The sequence below is a fragment of the Hoplias malabaricus genome, unplaced genomic scaffold (genome assembly GCF_029633855.1).
Source record: "Hoplias malabaricus isolate fHopMal1 unplaced genomic scaffold, fHopMal1.hap1 scaffold_76, whole genome shotgun sequence".
NCBI lineage: Eukaryota > Metazoa > Chordata > Actinopteri > Characiformes > Erythrinidae > Hoplias > Hoplias malabaricus.
Genome location: NW_027101273.1, coordinates 132,750 through 152,158, shown reverse-complemented (window position 1 = coordinate 152,158; position 19,409 = coordinate 132,750). Strand labels below are relative to the sequence as shown.

The following is a 19,409-nucleotide window of genomic DNA, read 5'->3' as shown; positions in this document are numbered from 1 at the left end:
ACTGAGGAGTCTGGACTCCAAAGATAAAACCCAGCACAGAGGGGTTCAGTGAATGTGGTGGTGAGTGTGTGTAAGTGTGTGAGTGTGTGTGTGTCAGTGGAGACGCTGTAGAAGGACAGAGTGCCGGCCGGACAGTCCACATACACTCCTACTCTGTTAGAGCTGGAGGGAGGAGGAGGAGGAGGAGGGAGATAAGTTCTGTTCCTATTGTGACAGACATAGTAACCGTTATTAGAGCAGAACAGACTCCAGGACTTTTCAATCGCTCCAAACCAACTGTGATCACTGTCTCCTTTTCTCCTGATTGATTTATACGCCACTGAAATATCGACCCCTCTCCCAGTCCACTCAGTTTCCCAGTAACAGCGTCCAGTCAGACTCTCTCTGCACAGAACCTGCTCCCAGTCACTGAATCTCTCTGGATGATCAGGATACGACTGTCTCTCCTCCACACACTTCACCTTCCTGTTCCCCTCAGACAGAGAGAGGAGTGTGTTCACTGTGTTTGGGTCCAGTGTGAGCTCACAGGCATCTGCACACAACAAGATACACAACACACAATCAGACACACGACATGCAATCAGACAAACGACACACAATCAGACACAACAGTCCAAAAACATGGAGGGTAGGTGAATTGGCTTCTGTAATAACTGTCCTGGTTTGTGAGTTAATGAGTGTGTATGTGTGAGTGAATGTGTGTGTGCCCAGATATGGATTGGCGCTCTGTCCTGGGTGAAATCCTAGTGCCCGATGCAGTCCTCCAGGTGGACGGTCGTTTCTGGTTGAGAGTACGCTGTGCGCGTTTGGCTGCCGCTTCTCGCCAGTGTGTGTGTGTGAATTGAGCGTTCTGAGCAGTGTAGATTGTAAAGCGTCCTTGGGTATCTAGAAAGGCACTATATAAGTGTAACGATAACTAACTAACACGACACGCAATCAGACACACGACACACAATCAAATACATGACACACAATCAGACACACGACACACAATCAGACACATGACAAACAATCAGATGCATGACACACAATCAGATGCACGACACACAATCAGACGCACGACACTCAAACAGACACGACACACTATCAAATACACACCACACAATCAGACACACGACACACAATCAAATACACAACACACGATCAGACATACGACAAACAATCAGACGCACGACACACAATCAGACACACGACACACAAACAGACAAACAATCAGACACACGACACACAATCAAATACATGACACACAATCAGACACATGACAAACAATCAGATGCATGACACACAAACAGAGACATGACACACAATCAAATACACACCACACAATCAGACATGACACACAATCAAATACACAACACACAATCAGACACACGACAAACAATCAGATGCATGACACACAATCAGATGCACGACACACAATCAGACGCACGACACTCAAACAGACACGACACACTATCAAATACACATCACACAATCAGACACACGACACACAATCAAATACACAACACACGATCAGACATACGACAAACAATCAGACGCACGACACACAATCAGACACACGACACACAAACAGACAAACAATCAGACACACGACACACAATCAAATACATGACACACAATCAGACACATGACAAACAATCAGATGCATGACACACAAACAGAGACATGACACACAATCAAATACACACCACACAATCAGACATGACACACAATCAAATACACAACACACAATCAGACACACGACAAACAATCAGACACACGACACACAAACAGACACACAATCAGACACATGACACACAATCAGACACACAAACAGACAAACAATCAGACGCACAACACACAATCAGACACACGATACAATCAAATACACAACACACAGACACACAACACAATCAAATACACATGACACACAATCAGACGCACGACACACAATCAGTCACACGATACACAATCAGTCACACGACACACAATCAGACGCACGACACACAAACAGACACAATCAGACGCATGACACACAATCAAATACACAACACACAATTAGACACACTATCAAATACACAACACACAATCAGACACACGACACAATCAGACGCACGAAACACAATCAGTCACATGACACACAATCAGATACACAGCACACAATCAAATACACGACACAACACAATCAGACGCAGCACACAATCAGACACACGACTCACAATCAGTCACATGACACACAATCAGATACACAACAGACACACAACACACAATCAGACACATGACACACAATCAGACGCACGACACAATACGACACACAATCAAATACACAACACACAGACACACGACCCACAATCAGACGCATGACACACAATCAAGTACACAACGCACAATCAGACACACAACACACAATCAGACACACAATCAAATACACAACACACAATCAGACACACAACACAATCAGACGCAACGCACAATCAGATGCACGACACACAATCAGACGCATGACACACAATCAGATGCACAACACACAATCAAGTACACAACACACAATCAGACACAAAATCAGACGCAACACACAATCAGACGCACGACACACAATCAGACGCACGACACAATCAAATACACAACACAATCAGACACACGACACACAATCAGACACACGACACAATCAAATACACGACACATAATCAGACACACGACACACAATCAAATACACAACACACAATCAAACACACAACACCCAATCAGACACACAGCACAATCAGACACACAACACAATCAGACACACAACACAATCAGACACGACACACAATCAGACGCGACACACAATCAGACGCAACACACAATCAGACACACGACACACAATCAGACACACAACACACAATCAGACACACGACACAATCAGATACACAACACAATCAGACACAAGACACACGACACACAATCAGACACACGACACAATCAGACATACAATGGTACCACATTAAAATAAAAATATACTAATAAAGGTTTATAAATGGTTTAAAAGCCTGTTATTACATGGTTATTAATTACACAGTGAACACTTTAAAAGTGATTAATAATCATTTGTAACACAGAGAAAGGAAGTGTAACAGTGAACTCTTTTGTGTCCAATACTGAAAGTGTGAGAGGACTTAGTGAAAATGTGGAGGTAAAGAATTTAGTGGATATGATGAATGTGTATTAATTTCTAATAAGAAATTTTGACTTTCTGAAGATATGATTTTAAGTAGCCAAGCTTTCGCTAGTTTGTTTTCAGAGACATCTCCAAACCAAGATCGGAATTTGAGATTAGCATCCAGAGTAGGCTCGTAAAACCTTACTCTAGGACGTTTAGGTCCCAGGGTCAAGAGGAGAATCTTTGCAAAATGCAGAGAGACACACAGACTCAAACATGATTAAAACTGTTCTCTCACACATTTTGAAATATTGTTAAACAAAACAATCACAAACCTTAATTCCTATTGGTTTAAAACAATTTGAAGTCACATATGGGCACAACTGTTTGAAATTAATCCCATTTTGACAATCAAAATAGGTGGAATAAATTTACATGTGTTTAAAATCATTTTTGTTTTATATGAATTTATGTAGAACCAAGGTAGCCACATACTATGTGTTTAGTTGTTTAATAATTATGTAAAACTTGGTGTGTCTGAATGATATTACTTGGTGTTAACATAATCTTTCATATTGCAAAGTGTGATTCAGAATCCTGGAATATTCATTCACCAGGGATGGTCAAGTCTTTGTCTTGTTAAGTGTCATAAATTTTATGTGATGTCACCACCAAGGTACAGGAAGCAGCCAATCAGGAGCAAGAGAGGCTCCAATCTTATCCAATCGGTATTAAAGGCTGTTTTTCTAAACTCTGGTAAAAGCCAGTCACACACCACACTTAGCTCTCTCTCTTTTAACCCTCCTCAGAGACGCACTCTGAGAATTTTGGAGAGGAAGACGTTTTTTTCTGAAGAACGTCTCTCTGCTGCTTCCAGCAGACAATGCTTCTCAGATAGGGTAGTCAAGAGAGCTTCCTTGCTCTGCAGGCGCAGGCTCTCTCATGGCTCTCTTCAACAGTCTTGGGCCCCTCGTGGTCCAGAAAGAACAGATTTTTCTATTTTAATTTTTATCTCTAATAGAAAACTATAGTTAGCAGAGCTATAGTTTAACTCCAGCAAAAATTCAATGCCACATCCAGAGCATTGGAGGAGACTAGACCTCTGACCCTCAAAAGGACAACAACGCCTCCGGACCAGCAACGACGAAGGCAGCCGCACGCACTCTCAGAATGACCTTCTGAGACGAGGAGAAGCCTGCCCAGGAGAGACCTGCATGGATGTGTTTCTCTCTCACAAGGTGGGAGATCAGCGACGATGAAGAATCCCCACAGAGACCTTCAGAATGCCACCAGCTCCGACAGCTGCATCTGAAAGCCTCAGGAGAAAAGGAACGCCCGCGGCTGAAACCTACAAGACCTGCGTCTGCAATTCTCCATGAAGTCGTGCTGGAAGTCACCGTCAGCAACATGCTCCTTGTCCATCTCCGGATACATAAGGTCACATGGTCTCATGTCTCTCATGGCTCATGGGTTGGTACTGAAAGTTTGCTGGGATAAACAATAGCCCTTCTTAAAATTTAGTGTAATTATCATAGAGAAATTCCCTCATATATTAATCTCGCTGTTCCCTCATGTATCCATTTATGTAATCCATAACAACATGTATGTAATCAATTTCAATATATGAATGTATAATCGATATTCATTACTTGATATTACAATTAATAAACCAGTTGTGTGATAAAACCAATCCTTGGTTATTTGTTTGTGTGTGCACCTTTCTTGTATGGAATTATAACTTCTAGTTCAGATTCAATTTCAGAGTCAAGAAACCACGGCGGGTCAATGAGCATAATTCATTAATAATAATTAATTCTAGCTAATTCTGCTGTATAATATGTGAAGATGGCCTTCTTGTCTAAGCTGAAATTAAGACAGGTAAAGACACTACATATTATTTAATGGCTCTCAAACATGGAGATTAGCAGAATAAATTAAATCATTAATTATTAATAAAATAATAATTAATTATCATTGACTCCGCTATGTAGTGCTTATGCCACAGCAATGTGTGCATACTATTTCAACTACAAGAATAGGCTCACACCTGAGAATGAGAGTTTAGTCATTTCACATGTTAAGGTTCACCACATTATCATTAAAGCAGAAAAAGACGCTCTGGTGGTGGGTGGGTAATTCATTAAACGGTTAAACTCATTAACAAATATGTGCTGGAGCTGACGGGGTTAATGTCGACTGATGGAGGAGACACAGTGAGGTCATTATTCAACACAGTGAGGTCATTTTGGCAAAGAACAGGTCACTGTTGCCCTTTATATCTGTGTTATAACTGATTATTAATGTGTTAATAACATAACTATTAATAAACTGACTTTTAACCATTTATAAACCTTTATAAGTGAAGTCTTATTCTGAAGTGGTACCTACGCAACACACAAACAGCACAAAATAAGACACAATGAATGTAAAGAGAAAGAGCAGGAGAGAAAAGGAAAAGTGAAAGTGAAACAGAATAAGACAAAGAGCGAGAAAGGGATAGAGAGAGAAGGGGAGAGAAGGAGAAAGACAAAAGACTGATGAAAAGAGACAGTGAGTATCCAGAGGAAAGAGAGAGATTAAAAAAAAAAGAGACTGATAAAGAAAAATAAAGTGAGTGTCAAAGATAAAGAGGTTTATGTTTAATCACATTTTGTTGTTCTACTTTGTTTACAATCAGCAGAAAATATTACAATTAATAAAGAAAATAATAATCTCACAATGTCTCCAAATACATCACCATCATCATCAGAGAGAGAGAGAGAGAGACAGAAAACCTACATTTTCTTGGTCCTGGTTTTATCCTGATTTCTCCTCCATGCTCCAACCTACAACACGCACACACACACACACACAGACACACACACACAGTTGTGAGTTGATGGTTGTGTTTGAGTGGTGTGTGTTCTCACTGTTCTCTCTGAGCCCCACATTCAGCTTCATTACAGCGTCATTAATTGATTTCATTTTTGGAAACAGAAGAAAGATCATCATCTGTGGTGTTTCATCCTCTCTGTCTTTTTATCACAGAGAAATATTCTGTTTCTCTTTCTCTGTGTTTAATTTCTTCCATTTCCCTCTGTTCCTCTCAGCCTTCAACACAGAATAATGCATGTTGTCAATTTGACAATTTTTTAAGCAACTCAGAATAATTCATGTTGTCAATAAAGCAGAGTCGCTTTTCTACAACTGCTCCATTAAACCCTTTCTAGATCCTACACTCAGCTGCTCATTTATTAGGTTCTTCTGCCTTGTACCTGCTCTCACTGACCATTTCATCACAGACCCCTACACTGCCCGACCAACACAACTCACACACTCTAATACTTCACTGGACCACCTTTAGCTTTCATTAAGCTCCACATTCACTACGGCTCTGTTTCTACAACCTTCTACAACACCACAACATTTATTTCCTCCAGAACTGCCTTCATTTTTGGTGGAGATCTTGTATTGACGACGGGAGAGTCGGACCACTCCGTAAAGTCTTCTCCAGCACGTCCCAAAGACTCTCAGTGGGTTCAGGTCAGGACTCTGGGGTGGTCAGTTCATGTGTGAAAATGATTCCTCACTCTTTCACAATCTGAGCCTGATGAATCTTGGTGTCGTCCTGGAACAATCCACTGCTGGGATGACCTGGTCATTCAGTCCATTCAGGTCCTCAGTGGACTTCATTTTACTACCACACACCACTGCTGAGTCTAGACCTGACCCACTGAAGACCCCCAGATCATAACACTGCTGAGTCTAGACCTGACCCACTGAAGACCCTCAGATTATAACACCGCTGATTCTAGACCTGACCGACTGAAGACCTCCAGATCATAACACTGCTGAGTCTAGACCTGACCCACTGAAGACCTCCAGATCATAACACTGCTGAGTCTAGACCTGACCCACTGAAGACACCCACATCATAACACTGCCTCCAGAGGCTTGTACAGGGGGCACAAGTTGAACACACTTGAACAGAACTGATGGTCTGCAGCTTCACAGATAAACACAAAAACTCTTAGAGAATCTAAACTGAAATGCCCCGAATAACAGAATAACTTTAGGAAGAACACAGATTCAACTAAACTTTAACATTGCACTCCACAGACTCTCTGTAGACGACATTAAAATATTAATAACCAAAGAGTCAATGGCTGTATATCACTATAATAAATAAAGCTCTGCTCTTGTTTGTAGCCTGTATGACTGATAACACCACTCTGGGTATTAAAGTCTGCTTTTCAATTTGTTGACCATTGATCCCGACCCATTTAGACGCCCCAAAATGATAGGAATACAGAGATAATGATGGACTAGTCGACTCAGTTTCATGATGCAGCAGTAGTGTAGGATGTTTCAGTCTGAAGTGTTTCAGCATTGAGGTCGTAGAACTGTTGTACCAGAGTACTCCTGTACTTCCCTAAACACTGAATGTACATTTCTGAAGACTGTTCTAGAAACAGTTTACACTCCACATAAAGAGACTTATATGGGGCTTAGTTTTACTTCAGTGTCTCACAAGCCTTCAGCCACTGACAACAGTTACACTGAACAGTGGAGACAGAGCGGTGAAGGGTGATACTCTAACCATTAAACACTACTAGAGCAGAGCAGAGGCTAAATGAAGAAGGAACAATGAGCTGTAGAGCTTTATAGAAATACAGTAACAGCAGATGACATCAGTAACTGAACACACACAAATACAGAAAGCTGTCCGTACCTGAGTGTGTCCAGTCTGCAGTGTGGATCCTCCAGTTTAACAGAGAGCAGCTTCACTCCTGTGTCTCCTGGGTGATTGTAGCTCAGATCCAGTTCTTTCAGGTGTGAGGGGTTTGAGCTCAGAGCTGAAGCCAGAAAAGCACAGCCTTCCTTTTTAACTAAACAACCAGACAATCTACAGAGAGAGAGAGAGAGAGAGAAAGAGAGAGAGAGAGAGAGACAGAGAGAGGTATTTACTCAGAGCAAAACAAGCTGCTGTTTAGAATCAAACCATCAAGCACCAAATTCTGTATAATTTACAAAAACACTTCAGTATTAAACAGGTTAAAATCTAAAGGTAAAAGTTATAAAAAAAAAAAAAAAACTTAACATAATTAAAAAAAAGACCTGGATGTTTGTTTTCATAAATCTAATACCTTTTAGAGTCTGTTCAAATCCTCACTCAATAGAAATGAAATATAATCACAACACAACATTATCACAATAGTGTCCCACAGAGGGGTTATTACTAAAAGTAAATATACAGACATTAATCGAGTAAAGGTTTCTATACTATGACCTGCCTGCTTAAGTTATGATCCTAATTTTATTATTTTTTAAAATGTTTTGAAATGGGAGGGTTTTGACAGTTTGGGGGCTGGGTCAGAGCAGTTTCTCTCAGTGAATGGTATAGGCTGATGTCTCCTATTTCTGTGATTGTCAATCCCTACTTCCACAAGAATTGATTCGTTCGTGAGTTGAGTCCTGTTCACTAGCTACATTTACTTTGTATTCCACCCACACTCACTCCAAAGAGACGCTGAGGGATGGCCTTGGAACCATACTCTCAAAATAATATTGGATACTGCGTAGTCTCCTATTATACATTTTTCCCGTTTAAAAACGAACCACAAATAACCACGGTACACATCGTACATGTTTGTTTTTCTGTAGAAGGCTACTCACAGTAGGAGGGACATATATAGTGTATGAGGCAGTCACAGAACCAGAAGACATAAGCCAATAGCATTCACTGAGAAGAACGGCTCTGACCCCGCCCCCAAACTGTCACAAACCTCTCATTTCAAAACATTTAAAATGAAGAGGATAAAAACTATTTGAGAATAAAAAAAAACAGACAGATTGAGAGTGAGATTATGATCTGTGTGTGAGTGCAATTCCTATCTCTCTCTCTCTGCTCATGGGTTTCACATTTGCGATTAACTAACACAATTTTAATTAAGTACAGATTTAAATGTTCCACCTATTTTTGATATTGATGTGACGCCATATGCTTCTTTTTACAGACACAGATACACATTAAAAAGCACTTGTGAGCAAGGCACTGAACCCTCAAATGATCTGGTTGTGTTTTGAGGGTTGATAACAGCCCCTAGTGCACTAGTGTGTGTGTGTGTGTGGGGGGGGGGGGGGGTTCACATACACAGATGGGTTAAATGCAGAAGACGCATTTCATTGTTCATTATACAATGACAAATAATTGCACATCATAAATTATATATTACATTACGTAAATTATAATCTAGTAATCCAGTCTTTTCCTTAATATTTTATACTACAGCTTAGAAAATAACTATTTTCTTTTTTTAATGTATAACATCATGTTGGTGAAGTATAGAAAATGAAGAATAAAATCCCAGATCTCTGACCTGAGTGTCTCCAGTTTACAGAGTGAACTCTTCAGTCCAGCAGAGAGCTTCTCCACTCCTGAATCCTGCAGGTCATTGTTACTGAGGTCCAGTTCTTTCAGGGAGGAGTTCACCAGTAAAACTGAGCCCAGATCTTCACAAGAGTTTTCCCCAAGTTTACACACAGTTAGTCTGTAAAGAGAGAGGACATTACTCACTGAATAGTTACAGGAACATTTCATGAACAGGTTCTCCTTCATATATTGACCTGGCTAGGAACATCACGCTCAGTGACAGAAGGAGAAACGTCACTGTGTTTTCTTTTCTCACAAACTGCCTCATTTCTCTAACGTCATTCAGAGAAGTGCGGTAAGAACCAGCTACAGTTTATGACAATGTGTGAATGTGGTACACAACCTGAACGACTCACTAATCTTTACTGAACCTGTGTCAGTTCTGAGTTGTGTGTGGTGTTTGATTTCAGTAAAACACTCCCCTGAGAAAAATCAGCTGATAATGTGTAGGCGCAGACATCAACATTTACACTGCCCCCTCCAGGGTGTGTTCCCGCCTTGTGCCCAGTGATTTCATGTTGGTTTCGGACCCACCGCAACCCTGAACTGGATGAGCGCTGGCAGACAATGAATGAATGAATGAACTTTATTTTAGCAAAAGTGAACACAGAAGAAAATACGTCTTAATGAGACCAGTCTCTCTCTCTCTCTCTCTCTCTCTCTCTCTCTCTCTCTCTCTCTCTCTCTCTGTCTGTCATGGTAATTGAAGTAACGTAGTAAAATAATTGTGAGAGTAGGACCACGCACAAACTCCTCCTCCTCAGCCCTATATATACCCAGCAAACTCACGTCATTTCTGTGTCAAACAAACTTGCTCCCGCCTCCACCCTGTCTCCACCCTTTACTTTTGTGTGGGTGTGGGGGGGGGTCGGTGTCTGGTTTCATACACAGTCATAAGCCACCCTCGACTCCTCCCCAATGACTTCTGAGTTCACCTCTCCGTTTGTGGGCGTGGTCTGGATTAACAAACGTGTACTAAGAGCTACTTTGTGTATGTTTTGAGAATTTGATCAGACTGGAGACTAGACTGAACAGATAAACACCTCCGTCTGGGTCCTTCTGAATGTACCTTCTGTTCATTCTTTATTTAAATTTTAAAATCAGATATTAAACAATGAAAAACAGATGGTTATTTGATTTTCATTTCATTCTCCAAATCCATAAAATGTAAAAACTAATAATAATTATTTTTTTATTTGAAATCAAAACATATATTCGCAAATAATAAGAAACAGAAAAATGATCAGTCTTTTTATTTTTATCAAACTGTCGTCAAGGCAACTCAAGGCACCTCACTTTGATGTTTTGTTTTTATGCTTGTTCTTGAAAGTTCACTGTTTTTAGGGCTGTTAGTTTCAGAGCAGGAAGAGGGGTGGCTCGTTCGCCTGATGGCCACATTTATGGATCAGGCTGCATTTGTATTTGGATCGGGTGAAATGCGAGAGGAAAGTCTCAAAATCCAAAAACCTGCAGTTTTTGAGTAAATGAACAAGAGTAAATGAACAATGCACTTCACAGAAAACTTGTGAGTGACTCGATTCACAAACTCAGATTCTACAATATACAAATACATTTTAAATTCGAGACTTCAACTTTACAAATATATACAATGTAAATTTAAACAAATGTATTTATTTTCGCATAAAAGTATGATATATCTATGAAAACCAACCACATGTTTATGAGTGTAACTGTATTTGTACAAATTGCAGACCGTGAGACACAGAGTGTGATGTATTCATTTGTGAACAGTGAAACATATCTGTGACTTGTGTTTAATTTGTGGATTAACATTTATGCATTTGTAAAGTATTTTGAGACTAATCTCTCTCCATACTGACCTGCTGCTCTCAGCGCCTCCGCAAAACCACTGTCAGAGGGACTGCAGCACTCCATTGGCTGCAGCACTGAGTGATGGACAGATAACTCTGGCTGCTGATTGGATAATGATGACAACCAATGAAATATTTGGATAATAAGTGACGAACAATGAAACTCGTGTTCTCTGTTTAGGAGCCGTGCAGAATCTGCCCTTCTCTCCGGCTGAGGGAGAGCTGTGCGTTTCTGTCTCAAACATAAGTGTGACCTCAAAAAAAAAAAAAACAAAAAAAAAACTGTATCGGTGTAAAACGGAACACATCTTTTAGTGTCCGAATACAGGACGATTCCATGGTTTACGAGACGTTGGCAAAACTACGTGTGCAGATTCTATCGAAAGAAAAGAGGGGCAGTGCTAAAGCAGACCTGGACGTTCATGCGTCAAGATAATCAAGTGAACTGAACTCGCGCTGGGCTGTCTGATGGCGGCTGGTGTAAGCTCACTCGCTTGTAACTCAAATCTCGACTTACATCATAAAGCAAATAAAATGACAGAGCGACGGCTGGTATCTCAGAAAATTCATGAGTTGATTCACTCATAAGTCAGAAATTATAAGAAATTATATAATATACATAAATAAATGAAATAAACAATGAGAAATAGCCACAGAGACGGCTGTAGAAGATAGTCCCCCTCTTGCCATGTGTACAAGAGTGTGGTTCTAAACCCGTCCTGCTCTGAAACTAACAGCTCTGACAACAGTGAACTTACAAGAGCAAGTGTCAAAACATCAAAGTGAGCACTATGTATTTATGCCTTGAGTTGCCTTGATGACGGTATTAAAATTCGGTTTGCACTGCCGGGCCGTGCTGAGCCTCGTATCTGTGAGTGTGGGTCGAGTGAAGGGTTTTTGTCACTGTGCAGTTCAGATCAGCACCGCCCGACATTGCACACTGACACATGGTGCAATACCAACCTTTTTCTGAGAGAGAGCAGATTTTAAAAATGATAAAACTTATAAACCTAAAAAAAAAACCTATATAATACCATTATACAAAATATAATAATTATATATTAAATAATACCGTTATTTAATACACCAAATGAAAATATGAATAAATAAAGTTTTACACACAATATTCCATTTTTGGATTTAGCCACAAATGATAAAACGCGGACACAGGGAGAACACACCACACTCCTCACAGAAAGTCACCCGGAGGAAACCCATGCAGACACAGGGAGGACACACCACACTCCTCACAGAAAGTCACCCGGAGGAAACCCACGCAGACACAGGGAGAACACACTACACTCCTCACAGAAAGTCACCCGGAGGAAACCCATGCAGACACAGGGAGAACACACCACACTCCTCACAGAAAGTCACCCGGAGGAAACCCACGCAGACACAGGGAGAACACACCACACTCCTCACAGACAGTCACCCGGAGGAAACCCACACAGACACAGGAAGAACACACCACACTCCTCACAGAAAATCACCCGGAGGAAACCCACGCAAGCACAGGGAGAACACACCACACTCCTCACAGACAGTCACCCGGAAGAAACCCATGCAGACACAGGGAGAACACACCACACTCCTCACAGAAAGTCACCCGGAGGAAACCCACGCAGACACAGGGAGAACACACCACACTCCTCACAGACAGTCACCCGGAGGAAACCCACACAGACACAGGAAGAACACACCACACTCCTCACAGAAAGTCACCCGGAGGAAACCCACGCAGACACAGGGAGAACACACCACACTCCTCACAGACAGTCACCCGGAGGAAACCCACACAGACACAGGAAGAACACACCACACTCCTCACAGAAAATCACCCGGAGGAAACCCACGCAAGCACAGGGAGAACACACCACACTCCTCACAGACAGTCACACGGAGGAAACCCATGCAGAGACAGGGAGAACACACCACACTCCTCACAGACAGTCACCCGGAGGAAACCCACGCAGACACAGGGAGAACACACCACACTCCTCACAGACAGTCACCCGGAGCGGGAACCCACAACCTCCAGGTCCCTGCGACACTATCTGCTGCAAATTATTATTATTATTATTATTGTTATTATTATTATTATTATTATTATCACTGGTAAAATGCTGTTACTCTGATTTCTGCTCTGCAGGAATGGTTCTCTGTCTCTGTGCCTGAGAATAATGTTTTCTTTTGGGAAATAAGTGTCAGTTTATAAATAGAATATAGTACAAACACAAATAGTAAAATCACTGAATGCTTTTTGAGGGCAAACTACAGCCATACAGAGCAGGAGTATACACTCATTATCCACATGGACATTCATCCAAAATCTCACCTGAGTGTCTCCAGTTTACAGTTTGTACTCTTCAGTGCCTCAGAGATCAGCTTCACTCCTGAATCCTGCAGCTCAGTCTCACTGAACTCCAGCTCTTTCAGGGGTGAGTTTGGTGATTTCAGAACAGAGCAGAGAGTTTCACAGGAATTCATGGTCAGCTTACAGCCAGACAATCTGCAACACAATGTAAACACAGTGCATAATACAGTAAAAAACGTGAAGGTGAGGAACTGTCTTTTAGTTTGGTTTGTTTGAGCAAATGTGAACGCTTCCTTTCGACACTGATGCTCACCAAACAAGCAGCAACTCCTTTTTTATTCTGTGCAGTGGAGAAATTTCAGGTGCTGTTTTGATTCCTTTATCCATTTGACTATGTCTTGTTGTGTTTCCAGTTGGAAAATATACCACCAAGTACACAGCCCCGAGAAGTGCATTAAGCTCAGTGTGGGGCATTGTTCAGACGACAAAACTAATGTCATACATGCATCACTTGCGTACGTCATACATCATTGCTTTTTTTAAAATACATATTGGGTTCAGGACCAAACCAGGACTAAAATATAACAATGTATGAATTTTCATATCAGGTCCAACCCAAGGAAACTGAACTACAAGTCTGAACTCTCCTTGAAATTCAGCCTCACAGGAATAAAAATGATCAGACTTGAGGAAAATACTGCTTTTATAAACTTGGGGGATTTGTGTGAGATACAGTGTGAGTGAGTAAACAAGAGAAAGACATCAGTCTTATCCATGTTCATCAAACTCGACCTGTTCTGTAATGTCTCATTCATTTTATTTATCACATCCTAATTATACACACAGTGAGGAATTTCTACTCACAGTAAAACAATCTGTTTTAAAAAAATTTTTTAAGCAAACATAAAAAAAAACCATGTAGAAACAACACTCACACAGCCTTTCTGCAGTTGTTCACAGCTGGGATCAGACTCCAATAACCCGTCTCAGTGGTGTTGTACTTCCTCAAGTCCAGTTCATCTAGCACCTTATCTGAGTTCACGAGCATGTAGGCTAACGCTAAACACTCTCCAGCAGACAGTTTCTTATCTAAGTGTTTCTCTGATTTGAGATACTCCTGGATTTTACTGGATAAAGAGGAGTCGTTCATTTCAGTGAGACAGAGGAACAGGTTGATAGATCTGTCAGAAGGAAGATCCTCTGATGTTATTGTGCGTTTGATGTACTGAACTGTTTTCTTGATGCCCTCAGAGCTGCTCACTGTGTGTGTTAGTAGGTCCTGCAGGAGTTGTTGATTGGACTCCAGTGAGATGCCCAACAGAAAACGGAGAAACAGATCAAGGTGTCCAGACTTACTCTCTAAAGCTGTACGCACAGCTCCCTTCAGCAGCTCGTCCAGTGAAACCCTATGAGACCACTTCCTGGTTTTCAGCTTCAGAAACTTCAGTTCCGCCATGTTGTTGCTCACATAGCAGTGAAACACATAGAAAGCAGCCAGGAACTCCTGAAAGCTCAGATGCACAAAGCAGTAAACCTTCCTCTGGTAAAGCACAGACTCCTCCCTAAAGATCTCAGTGCAAATCCCAGAGTACACTGAGGCCTCAGTGACATCAATCCCACACTCTCTCAGGTTGTCTTCATAGAACATCACATTGCCCTTCATCAGCTGTTTGAAAGCCAGTTCAGACAGTTTCAGAAACATGTTCCTGTTGGATCTCAGGAGTTCCTGTAGAGTTCCTCTCTCATCTTCCTCCTCATACTTCTCCTTCCTCATGATTGTCTGAGTGCACAGGAAGTGTGAGTACATTGCAGTCAGAGTTTTAGGGATTTCTGTGGTCCTTTGTTTCATGATTCGCTGAAGCACAGTTGCTGAAATCCAGCAGAAGACTGGAATGTGACACATGATGTGGAGACTCCTCGTCGTCTTAATGTGGGAGATGACACTGTCGGCTTGGTGTTGGTCACTAATCCTCTTCCTGAAGTACTCCTCCTTCTGTGGATCATTGAATCCCTGAATTTCTGTCACACGGCTGATGTACTGAGAGGGGATCTGATTGGCTGCTGCTGGTCTGGAGGTTATCCAGATATGAGCAGAGGGAAGCAGGTCTCCTTTGATGAGGTTTGTCATCAACACGTCCACTGAAGACACCTTGGTCACGTCTGACACTTTCTCACACTCTGAGAACTTCAGTGGAATTCTGCTTTCATCGAGGCCATCAAATATGAACACAGTTTTACACACGTCATATTCCTTTGTGTCCAGACCTCGGAGCTCAGGATGGAGGGCACACAGAAGTCCATGAAGACTGTACTGTTTGTCTTTAATCAGGTTCAGCTCTCGGAATGGAAGCACAAACATGAACTCTATATCCTGATTGGCTTTTCCTTCAGCCCAGTCCAGAATGAACTTCTGCACAGAGACAGTTTTTCCAATGCCAGCAATGCCTTTAGTCAGAACGCTTTTCAGTTTTTCCACTTGTGGATCTTTATCTTCTTCTCCTTCTTCACGTCTCACATCTTCATCCACCACAGCTCTGGTGTTGTTTTCTTCCATTTCTCCCATCATACACTGTACAGGGTTAAATATGTCTAAACAGTTTATTGGTGTATCTGGCAGGTTTTGTTTCCAGGTTTGTTTTCAATCTGTAAAACTTCATGTTCCTCATTCACTCCTTCCCTCTCTCCCCCGATGATGTAGAGCTGAGTGTAAACCCTGTTCAGGAGGATTTTATTCTCTTGTGTTTTGAATCCCTCAAATAAGCTCTCATACTTGTTCTTCAGGCTGATTTTGTTTCCCTCTGAGACACTGAGCAGGACTTCATCCACAGGTTTGTATTCATCCAGCTCCATGGACTCCTCCGTGTGTGGAAACTGAACAGAGCCTGTTTTAAACCTCTTTCTGCAGCAGGGACAGGTCAAGTCTCCTGAGTGGACAGACTGGTCCCTAAGGCTCCTGATGCACTGTCTACAAAAAGTGTGTCCACAGGTGATAGAGACTGGATCTGTCTGAATCTGCTCACACACTCCACACCTGAGCACATCCCTCCTAGAGAACACAGTAATGCATCAGTATCACAGACATAAACAGTAACTCATTTATATTCAATACACGCAGTCATTCATTTTCTTGTCAATGTTGACAAATGTACCTATGTGTCACATTGATGCAGACAGCAATGACTGTGATTGGTCAGTAACTGGACAGATATTGTTTATGTTGAACTGAAAAATAAGAAACATGAAACATGACCTACTCCCTAAATAGTGCACTTTAAAGATTTAAAAAAAGTAATTCTACTAGACCACACTACATTGTGTAATACATAGTAAATTGTGATCTGGAGACACTAGAAAGAATTGAATATAAGCCTCAGAAACATCATCAGCTAATGAACAAATTCAGAAACTTTAAGGTGCACATGTTACTGACAGATACTTCAAAATAAACACAATTTGTGTAAAATACATGTAAAATCCTAAAGCACTAGTCAATAAGAGTGAAAGCGTTCGCACAGTGAGACATGAACAGAATCATGCCCAATACCAAGCACTGAACTGCATTCTCTGGACTGATGGAGCATCATTCAACACCACAGGAGTGAATCAGAGTGGTGTCTGTGATCTAGAACTGATCATTCATCATCAGTACCTCACATTACTAATGGATTTGTTCTTGAGAGCAGTCAAAGTCACATGGCAGTGTTGTTCCAAAGTCAAAAGCAAAGTCAACTACTCCCTGTCAATACCATTTATTTCAGAGGAAGGAGTCTACAATCTCCTGGACATATATTAGATCACTGTATAATGTGGAATTCTGTAAAGCTATTAAAGCAAAAGAACGCTTCCTGAGGAACTTCCTGCTGTAAATCACCTCCATGTTGCATGATGCTGTGTCAGTGTCTCACCTCTGGTCTGTACCAATTCTTCCATTACTGAAATTATGAGGGAACTCCATGGAGTTGTGGCTCTTCATAGACACACAGCTGGGCTCTGGAGGTTCTGCCCTGAATGTCTGCTCACTGAAATGTGAAGCAGAGATAAAACAATGAAGTTAAGTACTTGTCAGAAAATGTATCTGAAAATGGCAAAATGGTCGTTAAGCACCATTCACAAATTATCTTTAAATCTGTAAATATCACAAGTTATAATTAACTCAGAAAATAACTGAACACCTGACTTGTCAGATAATGGGGAATTGTAAGTTATGGAACAGTGTAAACCGTGAGATAATGACCTATACCTTCAGAACAAGGAGGAATAAGGTAGGAATATCCACTTTATTTTGAAACAAAGAAAGTAAGAGAGGGCTCTTCATTATTTTTCTATGTGAGATTTCCTCTTCGCTGCATTAGTTGTGGGTCAGAGTTACAAAACAGTACGATAGTTCTCCAAATACCATACAGACCATAATACTGGGTCTTAACCACATCCTCAGCTTTTTCATCGAGAGGGAGGAGAACACAAAGTGACTGGACGTAACAAACAAAACCCGTTTTTAAAAAAAGTGGAAATATGGAAAAGAAAATCAAAATTCTCTTGAATGCACCGCGGTCCTCAGAGCACTGAAATTAAGGTGGATACAGTAAAATGTATGACACTGAACCACTACAGAATCTATACAAGTGTAATGTGTAATATTACAGCGATGATGCACACGCCCGAGTGTCTCACCTCAGGTCAGAAGTAGTCATTTCACTGCTGTGAAAAGTAAAATCAATCATAGAGTTGTAGCTCCTCATAGACAGAGTTCTGGGCTCTGGAAAACAGCCTTTGGATCCCTTCCATCTGGAAAAGTGAAGAAGAGACACATGAACAGATCTCACAGCTGATAATATAAAAGGAAAGAGAATTCAGATATTTAAATATCAGTCTGGAGTTAATAAATCTAGCCACGCAATTACAACATTTAAATGTGTCATATTCTGTTATAACACAGGGGCAGCCATGGCCTAATGGTTTGTGTGTGTATGTGTGGGTGTTCTCTGCCACAGATGGAATAAATGTCAAATATACTTTATGTGGTTTGCTATAAACTGACAGATAAATACACATTTACATTTTTGTTGTCTGCTTATTGCGAAGTGTGCTCTGAAAATATTATTTCCCAAATATGCCCAAATTAATAGCTGCATCACACACCTGTGACTTCTGGGAATGAATAAATCTGATGAGCCATTAGCAGGACTCATTAAAACTGAAAAACTGAATGGTGCGTCTAAAACAAGCAATAGAAGAGGCTCACATTAAATCTGAGCTTCCTTCTTCATTGGTGAAGTTCTGAGGCTCCATCAGGACATTTTTATTCTTCATAGACATTTTCACATTTAAAGGATGATGAGGACACTGTTGGAGGACAGAGGACTTGAGGCAGAGGCAAAAACAAAATTGTTCTATGTCAAAAACAGAGGGTAGGGCAGATGGTCTCTGTGTTAAAAAACAGAATGAGGTGATTATTTTAATAATACAATAAAACAGCACAGAACTGAAGTAACACACAAAAGATTTTACAGCGATGAGGGTCAGGGGACACACAAGAACACACAGGGTCATATGATATGAAGCAATGAACAGTGAAAGAGTGTGTGAGTGAGTAACAGACTGTGCCACTCAGTGAGTACCTGATAAATAAATAAATGTGATAAAGGTCCCCAGTGTGGGACGTGTGGAACAGACACAGCTCCTGCAAAACACAGGATTACAACCAGAAGACAGTACAATGCCTCTCTGGTC

The 19,409-nt window shown here is 41.1% G+C and overlaps 1 protein-coding gene across 1 annotated transcript; it reads right to left on the bottom strand.

The window, feature by feature from the left end:
• Window positions 1-410: 410 nt before the first annotated feature.
• LOC136685465 (NLR family CARD domain-containing protein 3-like) lies at window positions 411-18,995 on the bottom strand. Its single transcript, XM_066659394.1, has 10 exons — window positions 18,922-18,995; window positions 18,351-18,464; window positions 17,585-17,698; window positions 16,332-16,725; window positions 16,250-16,268; window positions 14,615-16,154; window positions 13,701-13,874; window positions 9,478-9,648; window positions 7,830-8,003; window positions 411-532 (listed from the first exon to the last, which is right to left on the bottom strand). Exons 1-10 carry the CDS (start codon window positions 18,993-18,995, stop codon window positions 523-525), a joined length of 2,784 nt encoding a protein of 927 aa, XP_066515491.1. The 3' UTR covers window positions 411-522.
• Between the last annotated feature and the right edge of the window lie 414 nt (window positions 18,996-19,409).

What these genes read in the sequence shown, in the direction of transcription:
- LOC136685465 (XM_066659394.1), bottom strand. Translation starts at nt 18,995, where the DNA reads ATGTCTATGAAGAATAAAAATGTCCTGATGGAGCCTCAGAACTTCACC. An exon ending in AGAATTGGTACAGACCAGAG is followed by an intron (nt 16,726 to 17,584) that starts GTGAGACACTGA and finishes TGTGTTCTCTAG; the next exon opens with GAGGGATGTGCTCAGGTGTG. An exon ending in TGTAAACTGGAGACACTCAG is followed by an intron (nt 8,004 to 9,477) that starts GTCAGAGATCTG and finishes CTCTCTCTGTAG; the next exon opens with ATTGTCTGGTTGTTTAGTTA.